The 24,596-nt window shown below is 34.5% G+C and overlaps 1 protein-coding gene and 1 long non-coding RNA gene across 2 annotated transcripts in view; one reads left to right on the forward strand and one right to left on the reverse strand.

The window, feature by feature from the left end:
* The window catches only part of ADAMTS17 (ADAM metallopeptidase with thrombospondin type 1 motif 17), a 451,660-nt gene that overhangs the window by 250,991 nt on the left and 176,073 nt on the right, over positions 1–24,596 (forward strand). Inside the window, 4 exon segments of the mRNA XM_074295031.1 lie at positions 496–597; positions 1,544–1,689; positions 15,251–15,417; positions 22,930–23,057. Coding sequence (XP_074151132.1) covers positions 496–597; positions 1,544–1,689; positions 15,251–15,417; positions 22,930–23,057 — 543 coding nt within the window.
* On the reverse strand, positions 13,707–17,136 carry LOC141558190 (uncharacterized). The gene is made up of 2 exons (XR_012486985.1): positions 16,875–17,136; positions 13,707–14,227 (listed from the first exon to the last, which is right to left on the reverse strand). It is a non-coding gene; the product is annotated as an uncharacterized LOC141558190 (long non-coding RNA).

Below are 24,596 nucleotides of genomic sequence, written 5' to 3' on the forward strand. Positions count from 1 at the left end.
GGGAGACTAAAAATATTGGGATATGTACTAAATTAGAGAATGAGATCTGGCACATCCTGAATTTAAGATTTTATTTTGATTTTATATTTTTTGACTTTCAGATAGTTGATATAGCATGGCAGTCTAGCCAATTCTTATTTGACATAATTCTTGCAAGAGATTTGGAGTAAAGAAGAAGAACTATTAACTATTACATATACATATCCACATATAAGTATATATTTCTAAATATATATGTGAGTGTGTATATATACATATATATTCCCCTTTTAAAAGAACTATACTTATAATTTATTTGCATATTAAATGATCACATTTCTTTTTCTCTATTCTTCCATTTCAAATTGCAAATATTCAGTCCTAAATATCAATTGGAGAGAAGTTACCTTTTCTTACTCTATTTACTACTCAGAGTTTGAGTATCAATATCAATGGATTTCATACTAGCCTTGAAAATCACTAGAAATAATTTTTCTCTTCCTTTTGCAATTGCAGCATTTGATGTGTGCAGGGCTATGGTGTCTTGTGGAAGGGGATACATCTTGCAAAACTAAGCTGGATCCTCCCCTGGATGGCACTGAGTGTGGGGCAGATAAGGTACTTGCTTATTCTAAGCTGCTTCCTTTTAAAAGTCTTCCTTGAAACTGCATTCTTCTACAGCAACTATTGATCATCAGAATCTTAAGTTTCTATTCTGATAAAACCCCCAGAGCATCTAAGAGGGAAACTATAGGGGAAACCTTCATTGATCCTTTTCAAAATGGTTTCAATTTCTTCATCATTTCCCATGACACCTATCCAGTAATTCTCTTTGGAGGGGAAAAGAAATAGCAAAATGATATTTATACCTCTACCATGGTCTAATAGAAGAAGAATTTACCATTCGTTAGGACTATTGGATTTAATTTGTTGGTGGAAATATCTAAAACTCGTATCAATTCAGCAAGTATTCATTAATCACTACTGTGGACAAGACAGAGGCAACTAGATGGCACAATGGATAAAGAACTGGGTCTAGAGTCAAATGTAACCACAGACACTTAACTGAGTGTGTGACGGGCAAGATACTTAATTTCTTTTTGTCTTAATATATCAGAGAAGGAAATAGAAAGCCACTCTAGTATCTTTGCCAAGAAAAGTCACAAAGAGAATATTGATGTGCTGTGGTCTACAGGGTCACAGTCAGGCACTACTGAATGAGCAACAGCAATGAGATTGGCAAGACAGTATGATGACTTGATTTCCTTCAGTTGATGGTAGCTTTTCTATCTTCCCCTTATCACCAGCTTCCCGGCCAAGTTAAACTATTAGCACACTCAAAAGACTGAAAAGCTTGCCAGTGACTTTATAATTAAAATTATCCTGAAAATTACCATTTTATTAAGTCAGGATACAAGAGCCATCCGATTCTTATTCCCATCTGGACAAAGACAACTTAACCAAAGATTTCTTTCCCTTCTCCTTGTATCATATTGCAACCTGAAGGGTACCTTTCTGAGATTACCTAAATCAGTGAATATACACTCATGCTGCTTCTTTTCAGTGGTGTCGAGCTGGGGAATGTGTCAGTAAAACTCCCATCCCAGAGCATGTGGATGGGGATTGGAGTACATGGAGTCCTTGGAGCATGTGCAGTAGGACATGTGGGACAGGAGCCCGGTTCAGACAAAGGAAATGCGACAATCCCCCGTGAGTACCTTCTTGACCAGTGACATTTTATTTTATTTTATTCCTTTAATAATTATTTACCAAAGTTTTAGTACTAGATGTTGAGGTAGGTAGTTGCTAAGAAATACATAAAGATGAGTAAGATACCCCTCTGCCTTCTTAGAGTTTATTTGAAGAAATGAAATATTCAGTTCAATTTAACAAGCATTTATTAAGTGTCTACTATGTAACAGGTCCCAGCTGGATGCTGAAGATAAAAACAAAGCAGGCTGTGCCCTCAAGGAGCTTATATTCTCTTGACCACATACAGAAATATCCATAAGGTGGAAAGTGACATAAGAGAAAAACAATCTGCCAGATGGGAAGTGAATAGAGTGATTGCTTTAGTCTCAAAGACCCTACTAGTCACACACTGACTATTCTGGGATCGTGGAAAAGTCCTACCGACCTCTCTGGATCAGTCTTCCTTGCAAAAGGAGAGGGGTTTGACTCTGTGGCCCTGCAAATATATTCCTCCCTCTAGATTGATAATATAATTACCTATAATCTTTTGAAAATGTAATGAGATTTTAAATGAGTGAGAAATGTTTCTTAGACACTCCTCCTTTAAAGTTCAGTGATAAAAGTACCCAAATTCCCTACTTCAAATACAAATGAAGTTTTTCTGTTCCCTTATGTGAATTAAAATATGAGGAAAACTAAGTAGAATGGGGCTGTCAATAGAATGTGTGTAATAAGTAGTTTACCTGCAAATTTTCATTATTATTTTAATTTTGCTGATAAGTGCTGTATCTAATACTTAGATACATGCACATATACATACATATAAGAACGGTGAGCTAGTATAAAGGAATACACTAATTATATTTCTTTTTCTGCCTCTATATTAATTATGTCACATATCCCAAATAGCATTTATTGCTTGTAATACTTTCTGTAGTTGCATATGAAGATAATTTCTCCAGTTTATAACAGATAGCTTATTTGAGCCTCAATTAACCCTAAATGACTGTCTAGTACCTGTATGCCCAATAGATTTATCACCTCAAATGTATTATACCCATAATTCAGGTTATTTTGAATCAAAATTATCCATTTCTTTTGTACAGAGAGACGGTTCAATTCCATGGAGTTGAGCATCAAGTACCCCATACTTGGCAGGAAGGGTTGAAGCCAGATGATGAGTTTAAAAGTTAGTGTTGATACTACATATTGCACTCTGGGCAAGTCACTTAGTACAATCTGATAAATATTTATAAAGGGCCTATTATGTGGTAGGCCCTGTGTTGAGCGCTGGGAATACAATTAATAATGATAAAAGAAAATCCATGACCCTAGTTCATAGTCTAACGAGGAAGCAACATACAAAAAGAAGCAGAAAAATGGGATTGGGGAAACACTGAGACAACAGAAGGTACCTGGTCCAGGGACATTTTTTTTTAGATGAACCAGGCAGGGTAGCAAATGCAAAGTGAAATGAACTGAGTCCACTTCCTGCCCTCTACAAAGGAAAACATTAGAAGGAATTTCTTATTCTGTCCTCCAATCAGAGGGGAAAGGATGCTCAGGGAGGTGGTATCAACCAAAGCTTGCATTAGCAGCCTGGTAGTGAATTTAGAGGTGATAAACTTATGCTGAGAAGCATCATGGAGTTGAAACCAGATAGGGCTGTGGATGAACAGTGGAATTTTTGACTTATAGTTTCTTTATCAGTAAAATGGAGATATAAATAATAATGATAGATTATAATTATAGTACTATTTCTATCATTGGGTTATGGAAAAAGAAAACACTTCTAAACCTTAAAGAATAATAAAAAAATTCAGTTATATTTATTGCCATTCTAAAAACTGTCTTTTAGCATATTCTATATTAGCTGATGAAGGATGGTTTACATGTGTTAATTTAAATATTCATCATGATTTCTATCCACCCCTTCCTTAAGCATTACTATGTTTAAGGCACTCTAATAGGCTCTAAGGATAAGAAGGTAAAATGAAAAATGAGAAAGCTAAAAAATGACATAGCCCTCTGTCCAAAGCTACTTATATTCTAAAGTAGCAGCTACTTCTTATCCCAAAAGGCAAAAAAAACCCTCTATATTAAAAGTATGTTCTGGCCAGGCATCAGCTCCTTTGGGGTTCAGCTATCTGGGTGGCTCCCAGTTCTAGATACCTAATGTTAACCTTATAGGTTCAGTTATTCAGGAGATGACTTTATATTCTTTCCTCAAACATACTTCTGACCCTCAGACCCACATTTTCAGCTGTTTACTGGTCTCACAAGAATCTCAAAGCCAATCAATCTAAAGCAGATACTTGTATTTCCTCCTCTAAATAGCCTCATATTTTTTGAGTAAGCATATTTTTGAATACACATATCACTTCAGTCATGCAGATTCGCAAAATCTGTCATTTTTTGAACTCTTCTTGTCTCCTGTAGTGTTCCCCACCTTGGCCCAAACCAAATAAACATCAATCAATAAATCAACAGACTTTTATTAAATTTTACTATGTGCCAGACTCTTCAAGCATCATGGAGATATAAAGAAAAAAGCAAAACCAGTGTTTCCTGTCAACGAACTCCCATCTAGTAGGGAAAATAACACACACACACACACATATATATATATATATATATATATATACATATATATATATATATATAAAACATATATTTCATGTTCGATACATTTAAGCAACTCTTTATGAGCTCTAAATTAGTTCATAAAATTCTTTGCTCAGTCTTTGAAGCTTTTCACAACATGGCACTTTCCTTTGCTCCCAATTTTATTTCCATTACATATATAAGTTAGACCAGATAGGATAAAAGTAGAATAGATAGAAAGTAATCTTTGAGGGGAAGGCACTAGCAATTGGAAAGGGGATAGGAAGGATGAAAGGTTCCAACAGGAGGTAACACTTGAGTGGATTCTTAAAGAAAGTTAGGAATATTAAGGATCAGCTAGATGGCACAATGGATAGGCACCAGATCTATAGTCAGAAATACCTAAATTCAAATCTAGCATTATAACTGGCTATTATGACCCTGAACAAATCACTTAGATCTGTTTGCTCGGTTTCCTTGTCTATAAAAATGAGCTAGAAGAGGAAACAGCAAGGCACTGAAGTATTTTTGCCAAGAAAACCCCAAATAGGGTCACAAAGAATTGGCTTGAAATGACTAAACAACAACAACAACAACAAAGAGAGATTAGGAGAAAATTATTGCAGAATGGCCAATACAAAGGCATGGAATCAGAAGATAAAATGTCATGCTCAAAAATAGGAAGGAGCCTAGTAAGACTTGATTATAGAACACTTAGAGGAGAGGAGAATGGAAATAAAATTGGGAGCAAAGGAAAATGCCATGTTGTGAAGAGCTTCAAAGACTGAGCAAAGAACTTTATGAACTAATTTAGAGCTCATAAAGAGTTGCTTAAATGTATCGAACATGAAAGTTGATGTGAACCAGACCTATCCTTTGAAGAAATTACCTTAGCAGTTGGGAAGAGAATTGATTGGAGTGGGAAGAGACTTTAGGCAAGGAGATAGACCAAAAGGTTACTGCAATATTCCAGGTAAGAGGTAGTGAGGATCTGATTAAATTGGAATTTTCATGAGGGAAGAAAGGGGACAGATGTAAATGATGTGTAGAGAGAAATTATAAGATTCATCATCTAATTAACGGATGGTCTTGTTTCTTTTTTTTTCCATCTCTATAATCCCTCTCCTAACCATTCTTTTCTATCCATTTACATCACCCACCCATCACTCTCATTGAAACCTTCATCATCTCTCAGCTGAACTGTTACAAAACATGTACTGTTCAGAGTCACTGAACTCTCACCTGAACTCTTACTTAGCCTCTCACTAGCTCTCTATCATCTTCGATCCATCTTCTGCTTAACAGTCAAAGTGGGATTATTCCTAAAGCCTGGGACTAAACATTTTATTTCCTGAATTAGAAAATTTCAGTGAGTTCTCTATTGTCTTCAAGAGAAAAAATTCCATATGGCCTTTAAAGTCCTATACAGTGTAACTCCCACTTTTCTTTCCATGTATCTCACTCTTATACTTTCTCCATTCTCTTCAAGTTGTTTTACCACTTATGTTGGAGTGATATGAATGAAAGACCATTTTCCCACTCTGTCTTGTACAGACTGTTCCCTGTATCTGTAATATCCTGCCCTTCATCTTTGCTGTCTCTGAGAAGTCCTGATCTCTGTCAAAGTATGCCTTATCCTCCATGATCCCCCACAGGGAGATCATCCCCACTCTCTCCCCCAAGTTGTTAGCCTTCTTTTCTTGTAATCAACCATTTTAAGCACTTAATATTGCCTAGTCAGTGGGCAAATGAAAAAGTAATAAAAGCCCCTGACTTTTTTCTTTACTACCAACACAATTCAATTGAGATAAATTGACTAAACTTTCTCAATGTGTTTCTTCATCTGCAAAGTAGACAATAATACTTGCCTTACCCACTTCACAGAATCAAGAAAAATTAGCTGCAATAATATATGTGAGAAATAAAATATTCACAAAAATATGTTTTTGTCTCAAAATGTGAAATATGACATGCAAGATGATATAATGGCTAGCAAATTAAAATAATTTATTGTTGGGATAGGAATCTGCTTTTCATAATAACAGGTAGGTAGAATTAGAGCCATTAATTAATTCACAAATAGTCACTGAATTCTTAATATGTTATAATCAGTGTAGGTTAAAATGATGTACAAGGCATGATCTTTGGGTCCCAGCTTATAATTCTAGTTGGAGAAAAAAGATAGTGATAAATATATAATTAGTAAGATGGTAGATAGATGGATATCTCACATATCACTCAATCAGTAAGCACTTGTCAATAACCTATGACATCCCAATCACTGTGCTAAGCACTAGAAATACAAGGCAGAGCCTGATCTCAAGGAGCTCACATTCTAATGGAGGAGACCACATAAAACATTTATTTTCCTACAGTTAAGGTATAGCGTAATATGGAGATATTCAATATCAGGGAAAATACTAGCCTTAAGAGAATATATATATATATATATATATATATATATATATATATATATATATATATATATATATATATATATATATATATATATATATATATATATATATATATATATATACATATATATATATATATATATATATATATATACACATATATATATATATATATATATGTATGTATGTATGTATGTATGTATGTATGTAAATATATTTAGGGGAAGTTAGATGACACAGTGTATAAAGTGCCAACCCTGGAGGCAGGAGGACCTGAGTTCAAGTGTGTTGTCAGGCACTTATTAGCCTCTGTGCAAGTCATTTAACCTCATTTGTCTGCATTTCCTACTTCCTAAAATGAGAGAAAGAAATGGTAAACCACTGCAATATCTTTGTCAAGAAAAATCCAAATGGAATCATAAAGAGTAGGATAAAACTAATCCATTAAACAACATATATATATATATATATATATATATACATCTAATATATGTATATAACATATACATATAATTTATAATATGCACACATACATACACTATATATAGTGTGAATACATACTGACAGATAGTACCATGTCTATTATGTATACAAACACACATACATACATGCTACTGTACAAGGCAGTGCAATAGCCAGTATTAGAGTGAGGAAAACCTGGGTTCAGATTCTGCTTGATTATGTCCTGGGAAGTTACTTCAGTACTTCAGGCAACTCTCTAAAATAGGCTACTGAGCAATAATTCCATATTGTTAGAGTTCCCTTACCAAACATTCTCTGCTCCAATGAAATCACAGATCTGGATACTACCTTTCCATTTTCCTCTCATGAAGGCTACAATGAAATAAACATTTTCAGATGTAATAAGCAACCCAGTGCAGAGAAAAAAGGTTCTGAATTCAGACAGAGTTCTCCTGCTTGCTATTTTTATTAGCTCGTTCTGAGTCTTAGTTTTTCCTCTTTAAAATGAGAGATGAGCTACATGCTCTCTGTCTGTGTCCCTTTCAAATCTAAATCTATGATCTCATGACCTTTATTCTTTCCCATTTTCTGGCCTCCCTTTTTGTCCAAGTCCCAGGCAGTTCATCCCCATCTGTGACTGGCACTGGAAGCTTGTTGAAATAATTATTTAACCATCCCATTTTGCTGGGAAAGATGAAGGCAAATCTTCATCTGGTTCTGCAGAACTCTGAGTTGTTTAGCAGCAGTGGTGGCCCCAGGGCTTCCAGAAGACATGCATGATGGTGACAGCAATTTTATTAAGTCTAGGAAGGAGTTTACAACTTGGCTTTTTCTGAAGGGGCTGATTTGGTGTTTCTTATGAAGCACAGCTGATCGGAGACCCTGCAGCCAGACTGTTGACCAAAACAAAGTCCATTCATTGTCTCACTTCTTAAATCATAGGGCTCCCTGCAGTGGAGATTCTCACAAGAATTTCAAAATTCTTTTTGCTTATGTACATTCTAGCCTTGGAACACGTGACCTCCCTTCACTTCATATTCCTGGCCCCTTTCCCTCTTCTTCTGCAGCTGGTTTATTCACTGTCCAAAAATATTGGCAAGAAATCCTCCTTTTTTCTATTCAGTCTTGCTCTTTTCAGCTATTGGAATTTTTATTTCTTGCCAACTGACATTTAGGCCGTAGGGACTATCAGTATTTTTAAACCAGTTGCTTTACCTGCTTGATTTGGCCTATAATTCATGGGACTGTCTTTATGAATTACCTTTGATGGCAAGGTAAAAAGTTGTCAGCCATTCCTAGTGCTGATGCTCATTCTGAAGGCAATTTCTCTGGTCTTGGAGGTGAGGGTAGGTGGGTGGATGGAAAAAAAGGAATGCCTGAAATGCTCTGGTATGAAAAGCATGACCTATCAGAGCAATAGAGTGATGGGAAGATTAATGGAGCATAATAAGTGGAAACGTATTAATGTTACCATTCGCTGTCACAACATGAGAGACATAAGAGAGGAAACCAGCAAGTATTTAAAAATAAACTGGGAGAATAGGGTGGAGTGGATTTATGTGCCTAGGATTGTTTTTTACTTTTAATGTGAAGCCCCCATATGTGCACAATCAATGTGCCAAGGGGACTGGCATTCACATGTATAATTGTTTAAAATCCAAGCTTAATATACTCAAAAATAAATTACATGTGTTCCTTGAATACCTTTCAGATGAGAACCTAAAACCAAGAATCAGTCTGTATTTCATGGACATTTTAAACCCTGTGGTACTTTTATTAATCCTTTGGCCTTGTCTCGTGTCACTCATCATAATTCCTGGATATCTCCTTGAAAATTTGGAACCACAGGAAATCTTGCTCACTCACTGGAATTAAAATTGCACTTTTAATTTTTTTGACTTGTCTTCATTCAATAAAGTCAAAAATAAAGGAATGCTCTGCTGCCACCTATCCTTTCCCCTCAGCCTACACTGTGGAGAAGAAGCAGGACTTTTGCAATACACTCCTACTACAATTACACTCCTACTGCTACTATTACTACAGCTTTTACTAGTACTTCTACTACAATCTATTACTACTACTTCTACTATAATCACTACCACTACTGCTACTGCTACTATTACACCACCACTACTACTACTAGTAGCTGCCATTTATATAGTGTCTTGGGTTTGCAAACACTTTACAAGTAATATCTAATTTTATTCTCACCCTGGAAGGTGCTATTATTATCCCCATTTTACAGATGAGAAAACTGAGGCAATTAGAGATTAAGTGGCTTACTCAAAGCCACAGCTTTGTGTTTGCTTACAGCCAGTAAATGTCTGATGTAGGATTCAGATTCAGATCTTCCTGATTTGAAATTTAGTGCTCTTTTCATTTTTACACAGCTACTTGTATAAGACTGGCCCTATATTACCTTCTTTCCCACTGATTTCTACACTTTTAAATTCCTATTTTTTAAATACCTCTATGTTCCAAACTCATCATTGATTAGAAAGAATAGGAAAATAAGCAAGAATGTAGATAGATACATTTGAAAATGAATTGTACACCCTGTTATCTAAGAAAGCCCACTATTCAATTTTTAATAAATTTAGTGGGATTCAGTGTAGATTCACATTTTAGGAAGCCTCTCTCATTAAGGCAATTGGAAGTCTGTTGTGTCAGGATCAGAAATGGGTAAGGACTGATCAGTCCTAAAGTGAATTACTACTATAAAAGTGATTCTCCTATTGCCACTCCATTTGACAATAATCTACTTCAAATCTTTCTGGAGAATATATTCCATGAGTCATTTTCATGTATAGATCTAGTCATTAACTTAATGAGATGAATGATACCAGGACTAGATCATATAAGTCCATCCTAAGTATTTTTCACTTCTATTTAATAAATATCTCATGTCTAACTGTATGAGATACACAGTGGGGACTCTGGGGATAAAAAAACCAAAGAACAAAGGTAAAACAGTCCCTATGCTACACTCTAGAGCTAGCTCTCTATTAAGGGAATATAATATGTATCAAGATAAGTAATTATAGTCTATAGTAATTTGAGGAGGGGAAGAGAAAAAAGATATAGGACATAATTTTTTCCAATGCAAGTTGACACAGGGAGATAAAGAGCTCTATGAACACTGGGGAAAGTTCTGACTAGGAGCAGGCTACAAAAAGTAAACACAAACAGTGATAAAGGTCTACACAAGGATTTACTTACATTTAAATATGGAAGCTTGTCATCTTCAGGGGTAATAGGGAAAGTCTAATTAGAGAAGGCCTGGGAATATTTCTGTTCTGTTTGGATAATATCAAATGAAGACTGGGAGACTGGGGAAGAGGAGTAATGGGAGAGAAGGGGGAAGGGAAAGAAAGAATGGGGAAAATTATCTCACATAAATGGAATAAGCAAGAAAGAGTTTATATAATGGAAGAGGGATGGTGGCACTTAAAACTTACTCCTCTGATTTCGGCAAAGGAAGAATGCATATATGTATACACAGAGTTGTATACTAATTTCAACAGGAAAAGAGGAGGAAAAGGAGGAAAAGAGAAGTGGAAGGCATATAGATTAAGGGTATGTATCAAGGGTTTTATTTTTCTTTTATTTTCAGTTTGGGTCAGAGTGGACTTTGAGGGAGAAAAATGGTTTTTTTGCTGATTAAATATATACATATAAATGTATATATGTAAATAAAATGATTTTTTAATTGAGCTGAACAGAATGATATGAACTTCAGTAGCAACAAATGAAATTATAATTTGATTTTAAAATTATTTTTATAAGTACAAAATGGGGAATTCATAATTAAACAGCTATTTGTCTGAAAGAGATCTGAGGGTTTTATTGGACTGCAATTAATCAACCATAAGATATGGCAGCCCCAAAAGGCAATATGGTCTTGCACTGTATTGAGACAATTTTTCCAGGAAAAGGGAACATACTCCTGTTCTCATCTTCATGCCTTTTTGAATGTTCTTTTTCCTCACTTTTGCTTCACAGAATTCCTTATTTCCTTCAAGACTCATTCAAGCAAAATTGCTCTTTTCAAAGTAATCAGAGATCAGTTAATTGACAAGTCTACTGACTTTATTCATTCTTCATCTTTTTGACCTCTCAGCAGAATTTGACACCATTGATCATCTTCTTCATGATAATTTCTTCTCTCTAGACTTCTGTGATGCTGCTGTATACTGCTTCTCCTTCTCCCTGTCTAACCTCTGCTTTTCAGTCTTCTTCGCTGATATTTGTCTGAATTTTGCCCACTAACACAAGGTTCTGTCCTGGGTCTCCTTCTATACTGTTTTGTTCAGCAATCTCATCAGATTCCATGGATTTGTCATCTCTAAACTGATAATTCAGGAACAATTTCTCTAGTTGTAACCTCTCTCCTCACCTCCAGTCTTATATCTCCAACTTTCTATAGTGCATCTCATGCTGAATGTCTTGTAAACATTTAAACTTAGTATATCCAAAGCTATTCATTTCCCTTCCTTCCAAAACCATCCCATACGTCTCTATTACTATTAGGGGTACACCATTCTCCCAGGCACCTAGGCTCCCAACCTAATTCAACTATTCATACTCTCGTACCCTCCCTACCTTTGTAGCATCTCTCTTCTATGCCCTTTTTTTCTTCTCTAACACTGCCACCATTTTAGTACAGGATCATCACTCATGCATAAATTATTATAATACCTTTCTGGTTGCTCTTCCCAACTCTCCTCTGTCCTCCACTCAGTTATCAAATTGGTCTTTCTAAAGCACTAGTCTAACCTTGTTGTCCTCCTTCCCTAATCCCCACCCATTCAATAAACTTCAGGGGCTTATCACATCAAGGATCAACCAAAAAATCTGTCATTCAAAGTCCTTCTTGGCTTGATATCTTACATCTTACCCCAGCTCTTCACCATGGTATTTTGGGGTCTAGTGACATTGTGTGTCCTTGTTTTATTTTGTTGTATAAGTCACTTTTTCTCTAGACACTAGACATTTTAACCAGTTATCTATCATTCCTGAAATGTTCTTCCTTCTCTTCATCTCCCGAGTTCCTTAGATTCCTTCAGATCCCAGTGAAATTCCTACCTATTTAAGCAGCCTTTCCTGATCACTCTTAATGGTAATACCTTCCCTCTATTGATCCTCTTCTACACAGCTATTGATTTATATGTAGTTGTTTTCATGGTGGCTCTCCCATTGAAATCATTGAGAGTTGGGATTTTCTATCTGCTGCATGTCTACTGGCACATAGCAGGTACCTAATAAATATTTGTTAACTTGTTGATGCATCTTAAGTACCACCTTTTTCATGAAGCTGTTCCTGATTCTCCTTGCTGTTTTTGATCACCCTCTCAATATCTATTATATTATTATGTACATGCTTATAAAGGTATGCCATCTCTCCCCTTATAATGTAAGCTCCAGGTCCATAGAAATTTCTTTCATCCTTCTTTTAGTATCCCCAGGTCTAAGACAATTCCTGGCAACTTGTCAGCACTTAATTGCTAAATGATTAGTTAATTATTTGGGAAGTGATCATGAAGCTATTTTCTTCATCAGACTATATCTAGAGTGATTATATTCTTTTCTAAGAGCCATGGTTTAAAGAAATTGCTCTCTTGTGGATATTCTCTATTTGTCAATCAGGTTGGTAGTGGGATTTCTATTTATATTACGTGAGAATCAGTTAAAGGCTGCTTACTTTGAAGGAGATAAAACTTATTTGAGACATATCATAGATGCCTTTATGTATTTGAAGGTCTATTGTATGTACAAGAGATTGGACTTTTCCTGGTGGTGTGAAAAACAGTGAATAGAAATTACAAAGATGAAAACTTAAACTTCATGTAATGAAGATCTTCCTAATAATGATAGCTGCCCCAAAGTAAAATGGGATGCCTTGAGAACAATGGGTTTCATATCCTTGAATGTATCTAAGCAAAGGCTAGACAATAATAGATAACAGGTGGTCATCTATTATTATATTATAAAGGAGATTTATCTACACATTATACTCAATGGCTATTAAGGTAATGTCCAAATTTCAAAATATTTGATTACTCTGATACTGAATAGTTCCAGAAGAATAGGGGCTTCAGAAGCCTAATTGTAAGAGCTTGAGAGGTATGTATGATATCTTAAAAAAAAAACAGCCAATGAGTGTAATCAACTCTAGGAGCTTGGCTATGGGAAATGGGATAATTGGTGGAATCAAAATCACAAATAGAAAGGTTGACCTAGACTCTTCCTTAAAGACTGAAAAAGAGAAGACAAAGGTCAATGAAGCTGTATTAAGGTCTTGAGTTATAAAATAGTGGATATGACCTGATGTTCTCAGTTCTCTACTGAGTTAGGGATAGGATTTTGGAAATAGAAAAGAGGATTGAAACAGTTACTATTGGAAGTTTGATTTCAGGGAAGAATAAAGTGATTGCTGTATAACCACTAAGAATCGGTTAAGATCATATAGCATATATTTGTAAAAAGCCCAGTTAGAGTAACCAAGGAGTGTTCTGGAGAGCCATTTGAGATGAAATTATATGAAATGAAGGGTAATTTGTTCAATTATCTGGACTTTATTATATTACCCATAAAATAAAGAGTACCAGGATAAAATCGTCTCAAAAGCATTCCAGATTTCAGATTCTTTGATTCCTCCCATACATCTCGCTTTCCTGTATAACATAAGCCAGGACTTAATTGCATCCAGTGTTATCACAAGTTAGGGGACATGAGGAAATGAAGAACTTGTATAGGACTTGCCTGGTAAATTCAATTCCAATACTAGAATTAAGCTCTTTGACACTAAAACTGTTTTCTTCATATTTCTCATCCTGTCAAACAGAGCACAAAGTAGCCATTCAGGAAATATTGATTTTCATTTTAATCTTGATTTCTCATTGACAGTCTGTCTTCTATGTTCTGATCTTCTCAATTAAGTAGAAGAGGGAAAATTTAGTAAGTATTCCCCATTGTCTGTAAGTCCTCTTCATACCTCTTCTGGACACTGATAATAATGGTAGTCACATAGAGTAGGCTTTAAACAATCGAATGAATAAGATAATTTCTCATCCCTATCAACCAAAAGAGAAAACCATAAGAGGCAGAATTATATAATAGACAAAAATACTATATCTGGAATTGGAAGATACCTGGGTTCAAATCTTACCTCTGACACTAACTATGGGCAAGTCACAGCCTCTCTGAGCCTCAGTGGGGATAATAATATGAGGCAGCTGGATGGTACAGTGAAAAGAACATAGAACCCAGAGTCCAGAATCCCTTGAGCTCAAATCAGACTTCAAATATTCACTATCTGCTGGGCAAATCACTTTCTACCTTCCACAACTGCAAAACTGGAATAACAATGGCATCTTTCTCCAGAGTTGTTATAAGGATAAGTTGAGATAATATTTGTAAAATGTTATATAAATCCTTAAAGTCCTAAATAAATACTAGTTAATAATAATATTATTATATTATAATTAATTATAAGTATAGTTATAATAGAAATAATCTACCTCATAAGGTTGTTGTGAGGATAACAACAGATAATAAATGTAAAGTGCTTTGAAAAATTTTAAGTGTTATATTAATGTCAGATATTATTATTATTATTACAGATATATTAAGATCTTATATTTATTGTAAAAAGTCCATTTAGAGAGACCAATTCATACTTTCAGAATATAAACCTAGATAGTCTGTTTAATAGTTGTCTAGTCCCCACTTCCCAAAAATCACTGAGTTAATGCCTTTGTTTTTAAATCTTAAAAATGTTCACGATATCTCAGATTTAGTTATATCTAAAAGACAGATTTTGTGTATTATACTATATTGATATTTATCATCTTCTCTTTCCAAGTTTCTGATTTACAGTTCTAAAATGCATTCTTCTGGTGGCTTGCTTAAGCATGCAGTAAATGTGCATGGGGAATTTCAGAGAAACAATACGGTCTGTAAGAACGGATGGATTGCCTTGGAGATTTTTTCTTCTTCTTTATGTCTCTCTCTTTTGGCAGGAAAGGAAAAATTTCATCTACACTAGCTAATTTATGTGCTTCCAATTAATGATCTACCTATTCTCTTCCTTTCAGCCCTGGGCCAGGAGGCACAAATTGCTGGGGAGCAAGTGTGGAACATACTGTTTGTGAAAACTTACCCTGTCCCAAGGGAGTACCTAGCTTCAGGGATCAACAGTGTCAGTCCCACGACCGATACAGCTACAAGAAGAAAGGCCCTTTGACATCTGTCATTATTGATGGTAAATGGATTAGCTTCACTTTCAGTGTGTAACTACCTCCTTCCTTCCTTTTTTTTTCCTACTCCCCACACTCCCCTCTGGTAAAGGTGAAAAAGAAATCCACTCTGCATCTGCATGTGAGTTAGGAGTCATTGCCATCTCTGCTCTATCATTAGCCAATATAAGGAGTGGTATTGATTAGCTTCAGGGCCTCATAGAATTTGATAGCCTTTCAATTCTCTAAACCAATGTGTAAATAAATAGGGGGCTACCCAAGTGCATCCTGCTCATCTTCCTATCCTGATCCAAATCACCAGATGGTCTGCTTTAAGGAAAATTGTACTCATGGTGACATTCCTCACATCTCTCTCTTGGAAAGATAATTTCAAAATACATTCCCTTTCCATGTTATTCCATGGGTGTTGTCATAAATTAGGAAAATCTCTCACCCAAAACTAATTTTAAGAGATACAGAATAGTGCAATGGAAAGAGTGCTAAACTGGGAGGCAGAGGCCTGAGTAGAAATCCTGATACCCCACTTATGATCTGGGGCAAGTCAGTTAATGGCCCTCACTTGACCTGTCTCTAACATGATAATATTGGACTTAGGTCTTTTCCAACTCTAAATCTATCAACTTATGAATTCCCAATGTAGAAGAAATCCCAGAAGTACAATTTAAAAGTATTACCCTTATGTAATAGATATGAAGGGAAAGAGGGCTAAAGTAAGGCTATCAACTGAAACTGTCTTTATTTATATTTATAAATAAAACTTTGTAGAAATATGCTATAAGTTGTAGAAAGTCAAAACAGTTATGATTTCTAAAATTTCAGAAAGAGGAAATAGTGAAAGAATATGATAAAAGATAAGAGAACCAAGAATTAAAACTTTTTTAAATTCATTCATCAAATATCAAGCAGAAACATGGAGCATTCATCTAGGCAAAAGCTTAGATTCCTCATTAATGATCAGCATTTATTCTTATACCTCCAGCTAGAACCTCTGAACTATATATATTCCCTATTACTTAAAATATAAGATCAATTGAGCATAACTAAGTGAAGATAGGACCGAGCATCATTTTAGGCCTAATGGATCTCGATAAGCATCTTTTAATCCAAAAACATGGCTCTTCAGCTATGGATTGACTTGGAAGAGATAATGCAAAACTATTTCTGACATTCTAAATGGTAGCAGATGACTCAAAGCAATTCTACTGTGATTTAGTTTAAAAGTACTAGGTAATTATCCAGTCACTTTATTTAAAAAAAAATAAAAAGTACATTTTTGAAGCTGGAATATATATGTCTAGTTATAGACTTTCAAAGTTGAAGAGCTTACTGGCATCCCCTACCCCCACTTTTTTCCTTCAAACAGCATACAACCTTGTTAGAATGGAAGAACAAGAGACAGGGTCTGCTAGAGAAAGGAATGCTTATAGCTTTAGGCACCAGCAGTCAAAAAATGAGACCTTACCTCTTTTCTGGCTGTCCATTAATCTGACACAGGAGGAGACAGGAAGACTTCCAGATGTCCTAGTAGAATCCAAACCCCTAATCAGCAGGGAGATAACAAGTACTATAGCTGTCCTTTTCTTTCTAATTTTTTGTAGTTTAGTTTTTTGTGTATTTGGGGGTTTTTTTGTTTGTTTTAGTCTTTTTTTTTTTTTTTTAGTTTTTAATTTAGTTTTTCCCCCCTCTGCTCAATGGCTGATTCTGATGAGAAGCTACATTGTTCTGGAATCTTCAGTAAACTGTGGCCCTTCAGATAAAGAATTTGGAATCCCCTTTATGTTTGCTCCCATTTTGTTTCAGTAGGAGATCATGAAGTAAGAGAGGTTAAGCAAGCTGTTTCATAAAATGAGAGACATATATTAGTGGTTCTGTCTTTTAATGTTTGTTTCACTTACCAAATTCCCCTTTGTATTTTTTTTAAATGTAGAAATCCTGTGTAAACTGCTTCCCCATGCTCCTCTGTCCATGAAAAAGTTAGTTTTCTCTTTAATTTTTTTTAATTCTCAAAAATTAAACTGCTTATTTACCTAACCATTACAACTTACTCATTATTACCCATTGTAATTATAGAAAACTTACTGAACGGCAATTTTTGACAATTACTTAATCATAAAACTTAAGTTCCTAGACTTACTATTTGTTTTTGCCAGTTTTGCTGATTGCAATATATTTCAACATCTTACTCTGAAAGCTTCTGAAGAGTACCTTGAAGAAATCCCTGTACTGTTAAATCATTCTTGATAATAATAATTAAGTTAAAAAGATTGTTGCTTTGGGAAAAAAAGGTCGAAGAATTTTTCAAGGAAAACTTTACCAGTGCTTTTTTTGGTTGATGTTATTATGGTTTCTTACATATTTGATTTTGCTTGAGTTTAAAAAGAATCAGAGGTCAGCACTTTTTTTTGACAAAAAGAGTACTTCATGATTTAAGAAAACAAAATAATGCCCAATACAGAGGGTAACTGTATATTACAGAAATGAAACTCTGTTCTTCTTAAGCTTCCATTTATAAAAAGGCACAGTTGTAGTGGAGTTCCTGATAAGTTATTCCTGTGGTTTGACTCTTTACTTCATTGAAATCCATTATAACTGCCCTATTCATAGTGGCATTGCCATCACTGGTGCATTCCTTGGCTCCAGACACACACACTACAAGGAAGGAAAGACTATTTTTTCTTTTTCCTTTAAAATTATTACAGAATAGATTTTCCAAAGGAGAGCTAGGACCACAAATTAATAACACCCACTACCCATAAGAAGACAAAAGTTTCTCTTAGAAAATAATCCTAAATAGAAAAGTATTCAGATAGCAACCTATTTGTATAGACATTTGCCAAGCCCAGTCAATTTCCCCTTTCCCTGTAAAGTCTTCTAGAATTTAGTCCTCTTCCTCCTCCCCCTCTCTTTCTCCATTTTTCCTCTCTCCCTCCTTTCTCCCTGTCTTTCTCTTCTTTCTCTTTCATCTATTCTTTTTATCTGGCTGTCTTTCCCTTTATCTGTTTTCCTCTTATTTTTTTTCTCTCTCTCTACAGTGAGATCTTATAGCAACTTGACAATGAGAGATTATGGACTTAACTTTCAATAGCCATCTTCTTTTCCACTGGAACTGACCTAACCAGTTCCATAAGGAATAATATCCCCTATTCTAAGCATGCATTTTGAGATGAAAAAAGCTATCTTTGGAAGTAAAGTATTCTTTTGATAATTGTGATAAGTACTGATTTTATATATATATATATATATATATATATATATATATATATATATATATATATTCACTTTTGAAACTTTTGAAAGTAATATAAAAATTCTGTGTTCCTAAAGTTGTTTGACACAACTAATGTGCCAATTCTTTGTTTAGCTTTTTTAAAAGCAAGTCCATAGCTATAAGAGGAAATTGAAGGCTCTGGGACTGTTCTAAGTTAGGATCTGGCTCTATCTAGCCTGCATGGGAACCATTAATGTAAATATTATTTATAGAAGAATTTGAATAAAAACAAGGATAAAATAGAAGAGGAGCTACATTGCCAGTAATACAAAGACAATACATGCCATGGCATCATAACTATGTAAAGTATTTAGAGGGTTTTAGATTGACCTTATTTTTTTTCTAGGCTCCTTACATGATATCACAGAATTTCATTGTTGGAAGGGACCTTTTAGATCACCTAGTCCATCTCGTACCTGAAAAAAGAATTCCAATATCAGCTTACCTGGTAAATGATTATCCAATCATTTATTCAAGACCTCAATAGAAGAAAATTGTTATTTCCTGAGGGAGACCATTCTGTTTAGTTAATTCTTATTGGTAAAAACTTTTTCTTTTTCCTGAAATGAAACTTAAATTTTCTTCCTTCTATCCTTCACCTATTTATTATTGTTGCTATTATGCTATTATTATGTAATTAAAAGAATTAACCTAATTCTTTTTCTATGTGATGATCCAGCAAATACTAGAAATAGCTTCATTTCCTTCACATGATCATCATCATTCAAGGCCTTTCTCCATCATGACTATCCTCCACTTGACACTTTCCTATTTATCACTTTTTCCTAAATTGTGGCATTTAAAATTGAATATGGTACTCTAGATATGGTCTGACCATAGGAGAGTAGAGTGAGACTATGACCTCCTTATTAATAGATGCCATTATTAGTTTTCATGACTGCAATCACTGTTGAATCCCATTGAGCTTACAGTTCTCTAAAATAACACAAATTTTGTCTAGCATTATTCCCCATAATATATACTAGTGAAGTTGATTTTAATCCAAATAAAATATTATATTTTTCCTATTAAATTCTATTTTATTTCATTCATTCTAATGGTTTAATCTATAAGTTTTAGTCTATAATCTACAATTTAGATCAAAACATCATCTATACCTATAAATCATTAACAAAAGTGTCACACTATGTAATACAGATTTTTATACACACATATTATCATGTAGTTCCTATTTTTATCATATTATATAATACATTATAACATCATACATCAGCATTATGGAGGGATCATAGTGTAATGGATTGATAGCCTGAGGATATGAAGGCAGGAAAAGGTTGGCTGGCAAGAGGTCCAGATCACTAAAGTGGATAGCTAGTTGAGATATGAAGCATAATCTATTTCAGTACCTTTAGTAGTTCAGTGATCTAGGTATCAAACTCAATAGAAAGGGATCCCTGCTCATGGTTGCATATTGACTTAGAAAACCACAAATTACATTACCTATACTGTATTATATTTTATTATATTTATTATATTTCAAAATAGAAATTCATTTTGCAAATAAATTTTAATTTGGTTCTGACCTACACTCAGGAGTTTTAAGGCTGCAAGTTCAATACTTTTGTTCTAGGTGATTTTGCACTTGCCAGTGAAGATAGCTAAGCTCAAAGCAGTAGTTCATAAAGCCTTTTGGATTAAATGCCCTAGTATCTGGGATCATGATTTTTGGAGATCCAGTAGACTAGATGGTGCAATGCTATGTGGAAAAATTGGATAGGTGATTCTATATTATCATTCCTGGAGGGGATCAGCAATTGTTTCTTCTTAGTACATACAGCTCCCACCTCTTTAACAGGAGCCTGCCATTTGTTTTTGTGACTCCACTTGTTAAATCATATTTTTCCTTCCCTTCTTGCTCAGTATGACCTTCTCCCAGTGTTCAACCTACTTCCTCAAAAAAGGTCAGGTTTCTACTCTTTCTCTTCAAATTTTTGTTTCTTCTTGGTTTCTCAATGAAGTTCTTTAAGGTCAGTTTGTCCATGTCCAAAACTGTATGTCTCAATTTGCATTTTAAGTCCATAACCTCTAATAGAAGATGGGTAACATGCTTTATCATCAGTCATCTGAAGTTTTGCTTGGTCATTTTATTGATCTTTAAAAATTGTTTTTCTTTATAATGTGATGATTGTATAAATTAATCTCCTGATTCCACCCCCTTCATTAGTCTCCCAGTTTTTCTCCATATACACTCTTTCATTATTCCTTAAGGCATTAATAATATCCACATATCATAATTTGTTCAGCTATTTACTAATTAATTTATATCCCCTTGGTTTCTAGGATTTAGCCATTCCAAATACATAATTTTGTATATATGAGACCTTTTTTTGTTTTTCTTTAAAGTTTAGAACTAATGGTTATATTACTGGGTTAAAGTATGAACAATTTAGTGATTTAAAGAATATAGTTTCAAACTGCTTTCCAGAATGTCAGGACCAATTCCCATATTCACCAGTGCATTGATATGCCTATTTTTCCCAAAAATCTTCCAATAACTATCCTCTTTCCCAATATAATAGGTTTGAGATGAAACTTCAGAATATTTAGAGTTTTTCTTGGCCAATATACTATAGTTGATTTCCATCATATGTGTCTCTCCATTTCTCATTGCATGATCCACAACTTTATATATGGAACATCAGACCCTGGATATAAAACAGTCTCAATGAACAGGATTAATAGACAGAATCTAACATGATAAAATGTAGTAAGGATCAATGTGAAGTTCTTGCATTCAGAAAAGTCAAGTACCCAAATATAGAATAAGGGAAAACTTAACAAAAACTAATACAAAAAAAAATATATATATATACATATATATATACATATACATATATATATATACATATATATATATATATACAGAGAGAGAGATAAAAATACAAATAATGAATAAAGACTAAGGCATTGTAGTTAACTACAAGCACAATATAATTTGACAATATGATGTGACTACCAATTCTACTACAATTTTAAACTTGGGAAATATCTTGTGCAAAACAAGAAAGATAATATTTCTTTTTCATTAGCCAGATCATATCTGAAAAGCTATATTTTAAGAGAGACATAGCTTTGGAGAATATTCAAAATGAAAGTAAGTGATGAGGATAGTGAGTTGATTGAAATCCAAATCAATGAGGCATGGTTCAAAGAACTGGACATTCTTAGAGTGGAAGAGAGAAAACTCACAGGGAACTTATGAGCACAGTCTTCAAACATATGAACTACTATCACAGGGAGGAGATTAGTTTTATTTTGCACGTTTCTAGGAGATAGAACTAGGACTTATGTGGCCAAAGTTGCAGGGAGGCAAGTTTTTAGCTGTCAAAAAATTGGAGGGATTGCTTTATTAAGTTTCCTGTCATTGATAGTGATTAAGTAGAGGTTTGATGCTCACCTCTTTAGGATATTATAGAGGGCATTCATACAAATTGTAGAGGATGGATCAAATGACTTCTAAACTTCTTTTCAAGGACCAAGAACCTATTACTTCTTCCTTGAACTTTTTCATTCTCTATATATGTTGTTTTGCTTTGTTCACATTGTATTCCTTTAAACAGAAGCATTTCCCTAATAACTACTTGGTCAGTTATTGTTTTTTAAATACACACAAAAAAGATCATTCTATGAGATGAAATTTTCTTCCTGCATATATGACTTCTAACCCCACATTCTTCTCAGGGAAGTTTCATTTACTATTCTTTTGACTCCCCATTCTCATTCCTTTACTATAATTGAAGGCATAAAATTCACCAATATAACATGCACCATACTCCACACAACCCTATTACCACCATGCACACCTTGTATACCTTGTATGTCACATTGTAAAATATTGATGAGCTTAGTACCTAAAATTGCTCTTGAAGAAAAAGTAAATAATTCCTATTGTAATGTAGAGAAAAAAGGTTTGGAAACAAAGAGGGAGTCAAGTAACATAATTGCATTCTGTCTGTGTGGTTCTACATTCTGTTCATCATGACAGCTTGATTCCATTCCCTTCCTCTGAATGTTTAGGTATCAAATAGGTGTGGGTATTTAATAAGCTATATTTTCTGTTCCTTGCTTTAAAAACAACTGGTCTTCCTATTCTGCTTTTTTTTGTCTGATACTGCTTTTCTTCATAGTTGCTGTTTTTATACACAAATTCATACATTTATCCACATACAAATATATATATATATATATATGTAATATATATAATATATATATATATTCCCCCCCTCAGATAAACCTTGTGAGCTCTACTGCTCTCCTCTGGGAAAGGAGTCTCCTGTGCTGATAGCAGACAGAGTCCTTGATGGCACACCCTGTGGGCCCTATGAGAATGACCTCTGCATACATGGCAGGTGCCAGGTACAGTACCTTTTTTTTTCTTTTTTTTTCCTTGAGTAGTGTACCTATTGGAAAAGAGGCAGCATAACAATGGGCAGATTGTTGAGCCTGGAGTCAGGTAGATCTGACCTTAAGTCCCACCTCAACTCCTACAATCATTAGCTGTGTAATCTTGAGCAAATTATTTTTCTTATTTGACTTTCAGGCAACTCCCAAAGACATCTACCAAATTATAGTAGGAATACAGCTTATGTTGGTAGAAAGAATATATGTATGAATGTATGAATATATATTATACGCACACATATATACATATATGATTATATGTAGAGACAGAGACAGACTTCACTAATAACAGAACCAAAATGTTAACTAGGACTGCTCCTGATCTTCAGGTTAAAAATGATTTAAGAAGAACCCTTTCAATGTAGTTCATAATGATACAATATCCTGAAGTCCAATTCTATAAGACACTATCCCTAAAGAGTTCACTAAATAGTATGGCATAACTGAAGATATATAGCTCTATAAAGATCAGTTAGGAAACATTTTGAAGCTAGGTGATACAGTAAATAGAGCTTGGAGCTGAAGTAAGGAAGTCTCATCTTCCTGAGTTAAAGCTGGTTTCAGACATTCACCAGTTTGGTGAACCTACTTACCTCTGTTTCATCATCTGTTTTAAAAAAAGGCTAGAGGAGGAAATTATAAACCACTTCAATATCTTTGCCAAGAAAACCTCAAATTCAGTCATAAAGAGTTGGATACAACTGAAATGACTGAACAACAACAAAAACCACTTTCCAATGTGCCAGGCACTGAACTAGAACTGAAAGTAGAAAAATCAAAATAATATAATCTCAGTTCTTAAGAAACTTTATCATATCAGAGAGGAAGCATGTATAAATATAAAATATATGCAAAAAATACAAAATAAAGGGTAGTTTATGTATAGAGGGTACTAGCAATTGGGAGGGAATCAGGAAAAGCTTCAAGTAGAAGGTAGTACTTAGTTAAGTTTTCAAGGAAATTAAAAGTTTATGAGGCAGAGATAAGGACAGAGAACATTCCAGGAATGGGAGATGGATAATTCAAAGGCAATGGTGTATGTGGTAGAGTAGAGAATAGCTAAATTGATATGCATGAGGCCAGTTTGGCTAGATGGGAGAACATGGGAAAGGGAGTAACATCATGATGCTGAAAAATTACTTTGGGTCCAAGATATGAAAAGCCCTAAAAATCAAATAGAGCCTCTTAGAGAGAATTGCTAGAAATTTACTGAGTAGGGGAATGACCTAGTTAGACTTGTGGCTTAATAAAAATTATTTCAAGAGTTATATGGAGAATAGATTGCGCAAGGAAAGAGGCATGAGACAGGAAGATCAATAGTTCAGGTAAGGGATGATGGAGAAAGAAAGAAGAGAGAGGGTAAAAAAAAATAAAAGGAAGCTTCTTTGGAAAACCTGAAGTGTGGAATAAAACAGATTCAATTTATATGAACTAAGAAACCAAGTGCATTCATTTGCTTGGCACATGTATTGAGCCAAATATCTATATTATTGT

This window comes from Sminthopsis crassicaudata, chromosome 2, assembly GCF_048593235.1.
Source record: "Sminthopsis crassicaudata isolate SCR6 chromosome 2, ASM4859323v1, whole genome shotgun sequence".
Lineage (NCBI taxonomy): Eukaryota > Metazoa > Chordata > Mammalia > Dasyuromorphia > Dasyuridae > Sminthopsis > Sminthopsis crassicaudata.